General features: G+C 55.5%; 1 protein-coding gene across 1 annotated transcript in view; it reads right to left on the bottom strand.

The window, feature by feature from the left end:
- Positions 1 to 370: 370 nt before the first annotated feature.
- The window catches only part of TSHZ3 (teashirt zinc finger homeobox 3), a 66,551-nt gene continuing 56,703 nt past the window's right edge, over positions 371 to 10,218 (bottom strand). The window contains exon 2 of the mRNA XM_012647023.1: positions 371 to 4,019. Within this exon, the coding sequence (XP_012502477.1) occupies positions 814 to 4,019 (3,206 nt within the window). The 3' untranslated portion in view covers positions 371 to 813. The remainder of the gene's footprint in view (positions 4,020 to 10,218) is intronic.

Below are 10,218 nucleotides of genomic sequence, written 5' to 3'. Positions count from 1 at the left end.
ATAATTTACAATGTTTGCATGTAAAAAACAAAACCCATAGACCTTAAAAAAAAAAAAAAAACCAAAAAAAATAAAAAAAAAAAAAAAAGTAAAAGAAATATACACTATACATAGGCACGGCTTCTGCCCAGAGCATAGCAGGTACATAAAACACTGTTGCTATAAATGCAAGAAAAAAGGTCATTTTAACCACAATCACATTTTTTTTCATAAGAGAGTCTGAAATCTATACAATATATACATCTATGTTTCAATGTGAAAATAATATTCTTTTAAATTTCAAGGCGTGTCATACCCCTGCAGACCTGCATAAATGGAGGTTCGTATTATTAATTATAACTAAGCTGGTAAGGACCTTAAAAAACAGAGCTTCATACATTATTATTATTATTTTTATTTTATTTTTTAACCAAAAGTGCTTCAAAGTACTCAGAGGGCTAAAGATGAAAGGGTGAGAAACGCCGGCACGCTGGAGTCTCGTGGAGAACGTGTGCCTGGTTTCGGTATAAATGCTTAATTAAACCGTCTGTTAACGCATGCAGCTTGAACGTCCGAGGACGCCACAACTAAATCCCATTTACACAAAGTTCCAAACACTTACCACTGCATTTTCAACCTTCATATTTTACCAGTAACAACAGCTGATTATGCACCTCTAGTAAACACTGTACAGTTATACAAAACAGCCCGGCCCAGAACGATGTTCCGCAGCTAACGTAAGAACATGTGCCAAGATCGAGTCAGAGGGGCTCTAAGGTGCCTGCCACACTTTCCCTCCAAGCAAACCGCAGTCGCTTCGGTCGAAAGCAAACGCTACTGCTTCTCTAACTCGGAGACGTACAGGAGGTGGTCTTCCGGAGACTTCCCGTGTGTTTTGCTAAGGTGGAGTTTCACCGCGTGCTTGCTGGCAAAGGTCCGATTGCAAAGTTTGCACTGATAGGAGGTCCCCAGGTCCTCCTCGGGGGAGGACGTCACCAACTTTTCTGACGGTGACTTGGTTTGTGCTATCTGATTGTTAATCTGTTCGGTGGACAGTTTGGATAAGTCCCGTAGCCGGAAGCCCAGGTGTGACTCCAGGTGGCTGATGTACGTGGAAGGAGTCCTGATCTGCGACGCGCAGTCATTACAAAAGAACACGGGGTGGCCGGTGTCCAAGTTTTTGAGGAACTTTGTTCCACCTGTCCTTCGCAGCTGGTACTTCACGTTGGCCAGCCAGTGGCTGATGGTGGTCATGGAGAGCCCCGTGAACCTGGAGATGTGCATCCGCTCCTGGGGGCTCAGGTCGGACATGATGTACTTCCCCTCCGAGGTCTGCCGCAGGCTGGCGGCGAACTGGGCCTGGAGGATCAGCAGGTGCTGGGGGTTCCAGTTTGACTGGCGGCCCTTCCTCTTCTGCGCGGGCGTCGCCTCCTCGGCCTCCTCCAGAGTGGCCCCGTCAATGTCAGACTTCTCGGAGATGCTGGAAGGAGTGGAGGATTTTGACGTGTGGCTCTCTGTCAAGTTCTTCAGCATATCGGATATATCTGACAAGGCATTCTCGCGTAGCGGCGAGTTTGACATGAATGACACGACCGCAGATGTCTTTGCCGTCGTCGCCGTGGATGAGGAGGTTGCCGGGGCCGTGGACGTGGGTGACAAAAGCACTGAACCCAAGGAGCAGCCTTTGTCACTCTTCCCTTTTGTCAGGTCTATGGGCTGGTCGTTGCTGACGTGGTAGAAATAGCGGTCGAGGTGGTCCGCCTTCTTGGACTGCAGGGGCGGCGGGGTGGCCACCGCCGCCTTCTCGGCGAGGTTGTTGCTCATCTTGAAAAGCATGCTCATGGGGTCCAGGGCCGGCAGCGAGGGCTTGGCCGCCTTGCCCAGGTGGATGTTCATGACCGACTGCAGGGCGCTCAAGGGGTTAACGAAAGGCTGCTCGGGTGGGTGGTCGGTGATGATGGCCGTGCTGCCGCTCAGGCCGCTGGTCAGGGGCTTCGCCAGATCCTTCCCGTTCTCCACCGGCTCTGCCAGGGGGCTCCCCTCCTTGTACCCGTCCTGCGGCGGGCCGGGGCTGCCCTCCTGGCTTTTGAAGCCCCCGTCGCTGGACGCTTCCATCTTGACGGGCTCGCTGACCTCGCTGCTGCACGGGGACGGGGTGGCCCGCTTGGGCGGAGAGAGCTTGCCGTCCGGCTCCTTCATCTTCTCCTCCACCTTGGCGACCTTCTCCGTGACCTTCTTCACCAGCTCCTCCATGGCATGGAAGTTCGTCTTGGGCATGGGGGAGGTCTGGCTGCTAGGAGGAGACACCAGGGTCTGGTTTTTTGTGGGAAACACCATCTCGCTGTTCCCAAACATGGGTTTCAGGGGCGTGCTCTTCCCCGACGAGCCCAGAGACAGCTTCATCATGTTGGGGAGCTGGTAGGCGGCGTGGATGCTGGGGTAGCCCCCCCAGCTGGGGGTGCCATTCTGGGCCTTGTTGATCGCGGACGTCACTGTGTTTTCCAGGGATTTCAGGATGTCCAGGCCGCCCTTGGGACTCTCCTCGAGGTCGTTTTCAGTCAAATAATGGTATTTGGAGGAGATGTCGTATTTCTCCTCTTCCTCACTGGCCTTCTCCTTCTCCTTGGGTTTCTCGTCGGTGACGGCCTTGTCCCTGTCGACTTCCTTCTTGACCTCCACGTTCAGTTTCGGGGAGACGCTCGCAGGCGTGCTGGAGGGGGACGCGAAGGTGGTGGCCGCCAGGGGCACGGACTGTACCTTCTCGTCCAGCAGGGTGGTGATGGTGGGCGTGACGGGCGTCTCCAGGATGGGCTTCCCCTTCTTCATGGCCGAGTTGGTGACCTTGATGAAGTGGCCGGTGACCATCATGTGCGCCGTGAGCTCCTGCAGCGTGTCGTGGGAGCTGCCGCACTCCATGCACTTCAGGATCTGGGACTTCCGGGCCTCGAAGTGCCAGGCGTAGCTGGCCCCGTTCTGGTGGCCGTACCGGTTGTTCGGCGTGATGTAAGGGTTGGAGTTCTTCTGGAGCGCGTCGTTGGCGTCCGCCACGGTGGCTTTGGGGGTGCCGCCTGTGGAATCCGGGGAGCTGGGGAGCTCCAGCTCCAGCGACGCCTTCTTCCGGGCGGCAGGGATGATTTTGGCGGCGACGGGCGTGACGGGTTCCTTCAGAGGCACTTTTTGGTAGTGTTTTGTTTTGATCATATGGACGCTCAAGTCCTGGAGGGACTCGAAGGAGTGGCCGCAGTACATGCACTTCAGGACTTTCTGGGCATCCTCCTTCCCCTCCATCTCCAGCAGGGAGCGTTTGCGGGGCTTGGACCAGCGCTTGGGGTTGTTGTTGTCGGTCTCGTGGTTGTCGTCGCGGTAATGCCCCGTCTCGTTCATGTGCACGGTGAGCTCCACCAGGGTGTCGTAGGCGGCGCTGCAGTCCTTGCAGCGGAACTTGCTGGCCCCCGTGAAGATGGAGCCGTAGAGCTTGCTGCTCTGCCGGTACAGCTGCACGGTGCTGAAGAGGCTGGGCTCCGGCAGCACGCGGCTCTGCGACACCTGCTGCAGGGTCTTGGCCATGGCGCTCTGGTGCCAGTCGAAGCTGCCGCTGCCGCAGCTGCTGCTGCTGCTGCTGCTGCTGCTGCTGCTGCCGTTGTTCTTGTCCGAGGACGGCTGGTGCAGGTTGAGGTTGAGGTTGGACCAGTAGGAGTTGGAGAGGAAGTTGTTGTACACGGCCTTCATCTGCTCCAGGCTGTCCGACACGGTCGTGTCTTCCAGCGGGACCGCGACCTCCTTGGTCTCCTCCTCGTTCTTGACGGAGCCGCTTTCGAAGTCAGCCATGCGGTCGCTGGTCTCACTGATGTGGGACTCGCTGTCCATGTCGTGGCTGGAGAACTCGGCCGCCGGGGAGTTCTGGTAGCTGGCGCAGGTCTTACCGAGCTCCTTCTCCGGGCACATGTACTTGGCCGACGGTTCCCCATCTGCCGTGTGTTCCTCTGGGTCTAGATCTTCGTCGACCAGGGCGGCGGCCTTTAGCTCATCTGAAACGTAGGCTGCCGTGGGCACAGGTGGGCAAGGGAGACGGGTAGGAGAGAAAGAAGGAGAGAAAGAAAAAAAAAAAGCATTAGTGAGTGTCGATCTTACCTAGAGAATAGGTTCCTGGCTCTCAGGAAAACACGGCAAACTAGACGGGCACATTTATTTGTAAAATCGAATAGCTAAAATGTGGTGTTTCTTTGGAGCAAAAAAAAAAAAAGAAAAAGAAATCTGCTCTTCAAACATAATTCGCTACCTTATTCTTCTCAAGGGGCAACAGCTTGAAATTAAAACTAAATTTGAAATTAATGAAGCACATTCTGGAGGTGGCATTCATTTCTAAAGTAATAAATTACTTGTATCAACCTCAGAGACAGCAGTTCCTGTCCATCAATTAATTTGTCTTCTGCTTCTCCTACCCCTAATGCGTCTCTTAACAGACAGATTCACGATTTAAATTAGGCGAGCGTTTTCCACTCATTACATCTTTGAGGCTCAATCTTTAATAAATATAAAGTACAAAAGCATCGATAAAATTTTTACCAAGTAAAAAGAAAGTACATTGATTGCAATAAATTAAAAAAAAAAAAAAAAACAAGGTTTTGTGGCTTTTTTACTTTCGTCCTTCTGGAAAAGCACGTGTCATAAAAGCCTAGAGTAAGTTCCCTACCAGGGACAGGTGCCGGTTTGTTCCAGGCGGGGGGAGGCCCCGAGCTGCTGCCCCCGGCCCTGGCCCCGTCTGTCCCCCCGCACCTGCTCTCAGCAACCCGCACACATCCGTGCAGAATTGTGTCAGAACAAGTTCGGGGAAATTGGTATGCCGCGCTCACTCCCGCTGTATAAATATATACAAGACCTTCCAGTGGACCTTACAAATGTCAAAGTGTTTGCTCTTTAGACTACTTTGTCAATATTTACTCAGCATAAGCTTCGTGGGCATCCAACAGGGATCCTGTCTTTCCGGAAGCGGCGTAACCGGGGATGTAAATCCCAGCACGCGTTTCCGAGCAGGTGGAGGGCGGGGCCCAGCAGCTGCGGGTTCTAGAAGACGCACCATCCGGAGAAGCGGAGCCCGCAGAGTATAGGTGTCGCGGAACCCAGTGATTTCCTTTTCCTGCTCTCGGTTCAGAGACTCCGGTGACTCCGGACTGAAGCCCACCGACCACTGCGTGCAGAGCGGGGTGGTCTCGTCCACAGTTAGGCGTGGCCAGCCCCGTGGGGAGGAGCAGTTTCAAGGCAGAGGAGAAGGGGGGAAAATGGCTTTTCCCTTTTAGCTCCTAAACGCTTCCCTGCGTCAAAACGCCAGCGGGTAAGCGTGGCAGGCGCCGGACAGTGCGCGCTAAGTGCGAGGCCGATTAAATGAAAAACTCTTAGCAAAGGAAAGGACGCTCTGTTTGCAGAATTCGCTCCAATAACTTTCGAGATGTGCCACGGATCAATTTCACATCAGGAAAAAAATGAAAACAGTGAAATGATTCCCGTGAAGCCAAGAGATGCTCCCCTGTACTTTTCCTTCTAGGTCAACTGTGAGTTTTTCCCCAAGCCCCACACTGCAGCTCACGGTCTGAGTGCCAGGTTTCTCCGCTGAGACACGACAGCTATGTCCCAACCCCGACGTCACGTGACCTTGGAAGGCAACCGCGTCCCAGGTACACACATCGGCCGTGGGGACCGGGATCCTTCCGCCCGTGTGCAAACCCTGAAGGAGTCTTACGTGAGAGACACGGAACGTCCCTTACAAACCACCCAAAGAAAGTGCCCCACGCTGGTCAGCTGAGGTGTGACGCGCTACGGAGAACCTTAAGTTTGAGTCACGCACTTAGAGGTGACAGATTAAAATTACAGCAGCTCTTTTCCTACGGCCAAATGAGCAGGAAAATACAGTGCTGGCCGAGGAGGCTGCTTCGCTGGCCACAGTGAAGGACGTGAACGCACGTGCTGGAAACAAAACAGGAAAAGAAAAATAATAAAAGAAGACACCTCCCCTCCCCCACAACCTTCCTCAGCTTGCAGAACGTTCTAGAAATCTGGATGCACAAACTCTCAACAGGGTGGCAGGCCCGGAGGGAGGGTAGCTGGGAGACAGCAGCCAAGCGTTCCAATGTGCACAGTTTCCGCACTGAAAGTCCTGTGGTCCCAGGGACCGACTCGGTCCTGGACAAACTGGAGGAGGGCTGGTCGCCCTGGCTGGGCACACGGCGTGACCACAGCCAGGGCATTGGTGTGGGCCTGAGACCTCTCCGCTAATCCTCGCGGAGAACGGCTGGGGCGGCGCAGGCTGGGTTTGGGTGGAGGCAGCTCACGGTCTGCAGAAACGCACCGGGCGCCCACACGGATGAGGTTTCCGTGGTAAGGGGCTTTATTGTGGACGACCAGAGAAAACCACGTGGCCTGTGTCCCTATAGTGCAGACCCCAGGAAAGGCCTGGCCCTGTTAGATAAGGGTGGACATCGAAGCCCCTTCTCTCCTGGGGGTGCTTCTCTCCTGGGGGTGCTCCTTGGAGCGCGGTCTGCAGCAGGACCCCACAGCCTGGGCCTTGCCCTCCTACGACAGCTCCGTGAAATTAAGTTTGGGAGAGCAATGGCGCCATAGCAGCCAGGCAGCCAGAAGAATCAGGAGTTCACTGCGGCACGAAGGCCACCAGCTGGGGTAGTAAACCCAGCAGCTCTGCCAGCCCACCTCCCACCCAGGAGCAGCGCGGCTCTCTGCAGCTAGGGCCCCGTGCCCACCTCACGCCCACACCCACCGTGAGAGCGTCCACACGGTACCAGGAGCCCGGCAGGCTGTCCGGAGCTCCCGTCCTCATGCACCATCATTGATGTGACCTGCTCCCATCCCACCATGCTTCGTAAATTGCACAGTACATTGTCTGACAACTGAGGAGGACATTAATACTGAAAGAGAAGTAAGGCCAACCTCCCTGGCGGGAACAAAATCCAACTTTGGGAAAAATTAAAATGCTCCGGTGCCAAGAAGACTTGTGTCCTGGGAAGACGCGGCCTCCCCATACATCCTGCCCCCGGCCTCGCCGTGGTTTCCGAGGGTCTCCACAAGCGCACGGCCGTGGCGGGAAGCGCACGACCTATTAAATAAGCCGTTTTCTTTCCAGCTCCAAAGGTGAGAGGTGTTTCCTTAGGTTGAGCCCAAGATTTCTGTCCGCTGTTTCTTCCCTCCATGTTGGAACGGAGGAGGGCAGGGCAGCAACCCTCCACCACCGAGTGTGACAGTTACACTCCACGGAGAACGTCACATGCTCTCGAGGACCGAACGTCGAACATTTTTCTAGAAAGTGGAAACGGGCCCAGTGAGAAGACAGGGAATTAAAGGACAAAAACTCTCATTCATGCCACAAATGCACGCTGAGCACCACGCCAGCCAGGTGAGCTGCTGCCCTCTGAGCAGCGGGTCGTGTTCTTTCTCCGGGCCTCAGTTTCTCTATCTGAGCAATGCAGGCACCGCAGTTATGATCTGTAAGGTGCTTCCTCTTCTACATTTCCTCACTTTATGGCCTTTCCGAGAAAAACGTAAAGAATTGAGATGTGAGCTCGTTCACTCTGGTTCATTCTCTGCAAGCACAACCTCCTCGCAGACACTCGGCAGTGAAGCCGTTCCCTAGTCCTTTCCGCTCTGGACTGGCCCTAACTTGCAAAGTCCCTCGCTGGACAGAAGGAAGGACTTCTCGACACTGGGACGGTGAACACACTGGGTCAGGCAAAGTGGGGAGGGGAGCGTGGGGGTCTCCGGTCACTTTCTGCATGATGCTGGTCTTCGGTGGCCCAACGGCAGGCACTGCCACCGATTGCACCTGGCAATGAATCATACGTGGCTTTGGGACACCCCCCCTGCTGTCTTAAAGAGTTATTTGAGTCCCCTATGCTATTCAACTTTCTGAAAATTCCTGCCTGAATTCCCTAAGGGCGAAGACCTTACGTCCTCATCTCGCACACAGTAGGCCAGCAACTGGGCACCGGCTGTCTCATTTGGAGAGAAGTTAGCTGGAGGTCACCTCCAGCAGCATGGTGGTGCTAACAGCTGTAGCAACAGGGTCCGCCCCTGCGCTCTGTCCCTCCCACCCTGGCTGGTTCCGGCCGCCAGCATCTCACCCACCGCCCCCCACCCAATTCTGACTCCAGCTCCTTCAATCTCGTCCCCACGCAGAAGCCATCAGGATTGTCACAGAACAGCGGCTGGCCACGTCACTCCCCACATAACACCCTCAGAGACTTCCCCTGGGACTCACAAGATCCTCGAAGCCGCTCTGAAGTCCTCCACCATCTGGCCAGCACCCTCCCCGGCCCCCTCAGCTCCGAGAACGCGCCGCGATCTCCCACTCCCACCGTCCACTGCTGCCCGCTCTGCCACGAGCCCCAGGGCAGATGCCACGAGGCGGAGGACGAGGCAACCTGCCCCTCCCACTCCACGGGGGAAAGGTCACTTCTCGGGGGCCCAGCTCTTGCTCCCGTGACACCCTCTTCCTTCTCATTATGAAGCACTTGGCTGATGTCACTTGTCCCGTTACGAAGCTTGCCAGATGTTCTGACAAACCGTCAGGTTTGTGTGGCAAGGACCAGCCCCACCGCCACGCCCCACGCCCCAGATACCTGCTGCGGCCCTACCGTCCAGCCCCAAGTGGCCCCACCGTCCAGCCCCAAGTGGCCCCTCGACACACATCCGTGGGATGAATGGATGAATGGAGGACCCTCATGGACGGCTTCTTCCAACCTCCTAAACAGTCGCCAAAACATCTCAGATTGATCCAGGCTCCGGCCAGTCCCAGAGCAAAGCAGATGTGCAGGGTGTGATCCGAAGTGCTTCCGGGTCAGTTCTGAATGCGACTGGCATTTGCAGCGTCGCTGCTTCGTGACAAAGGGCCTCTGGCGTGGACATCGCGACGGAGCCGGCCACGGAGGGAGAGGGGAGCAAACGCCCCTGCTGGTGGTTTCCTTGCACCGGAGCCACCCCTGGCTGTACCCACACCCCAATATCCTCTTCCAGATGCATCATCACCCTCTTTTCCCTTTAACAAAGAAGAGGGAGACCTTTGCTGCCGGCCCCAGGAGGGGCAGCTGGCCTCTGAGGGGAGGAGGGTCTCACTCAAACCAAACCAACAGCTGCAAACGGCGCAAAGAAACACACTGAGCCAGCAGAGACTGGCAAGTGGGGGCAGATGGGGGGGCCCCCCTTTTTGTTTTTTCCCAGTTGGTTCGTTTGAAGGGGCTTTTTTCCAGGTTTTGGGGGCCCTTGTTTCCTTGCATCTTCCCCCTTTCCTTGCCCCGGCAATTGGGGGGGTTTTGTTTTAGCAGCAGGACAGAACTCAGCCTCTCCGGACCCGAGTGCCACGGATGCATCTTCAGACAACGACGTCAACGGGAGAACCTGGCGTGCGCAGAGCCAGACGGACTCTCGGATGGAGACGTTCACGAGAAATAAAAGCTCGCAAACTTGCAGAAGCTTCTAGTACAGTCCTACAGCCCAAGAACCGTGGAGGGCCAAGCGATGGGGGGAATGGTCCTGCCCAGCAAGTGCACGGTTATGTCGTGTTTGCTCAGTCCTGGCGTCCCATCCTCTCAGTGGTCTCGGGGGTGGATAAAGTGATCCCCATCTTTCCTACAGACGAGGGGACCGGAGATCTGAAAAGTCACACGGGACACTTGTGCTTGGGAGCCAGTCCTGACCACAAGCCCTCTGCCGGGACCCCTCGGGAGGAGGCAGTGGAGGAAGAGGGGAAATGTGACCTCATTCCAGGAGTTCACATCCTGGTCACTCAGAAGGCGTGTGGACGTGTGCGTCCTGCCCCACGACATGGAATGGGCTGCAAGACGCAGCCGGTGCATACTCCGCAGTGGTTCCACACGCTTGAGTCCTGCGTCCCTACCCACAGCTCACTGGTGGCCTTCCATGCCATGGCTGGAGTGGAGGGGTGTGCCCAAGGAGTGAGGAGCCGGCCCCCCGCAGCGATCAGAAGCTCGGGAGGCAGCGGCTCCCTCACTAATATTTATTATCAAGATTAGCTAAACTCGGCCGGGCGCGGTGGCTCATGCCTGTGATCCCAGTGCTCTGGGAGGCCGAGGCGGGCGGATCATTTGAGCTCAGGAGTTCGCGACCAGCCTGAGCAAGAGTGAGACCCCATCTCCACTAAAAAATAGAAAGAAATTAATTATTTGGGCATCTATAAACATATACAAAAAATTAGGCATGTTGGTGCATGCCTGTAGT

This window comes from Propithecus coquereli, unplaced genomic scaffold, assembly GCF_000956105.1.
Source record: "Propithecus coquereli isolate 6110/MARCELLA unplaced genomic scaffold, Pcoq_1.0 Scaffold254, whole genome shotgun sequence".
In the NCBI taxonomy this organism is placed as follows: Eukaryota; Metazoa; Chordata; class Mammalia; order Primates; family Indriidae; genus Propithecus; species Propithecus coquereli.
This window is presented reverse-complemented; position numbering and strand designations above follow the sequence as displayed.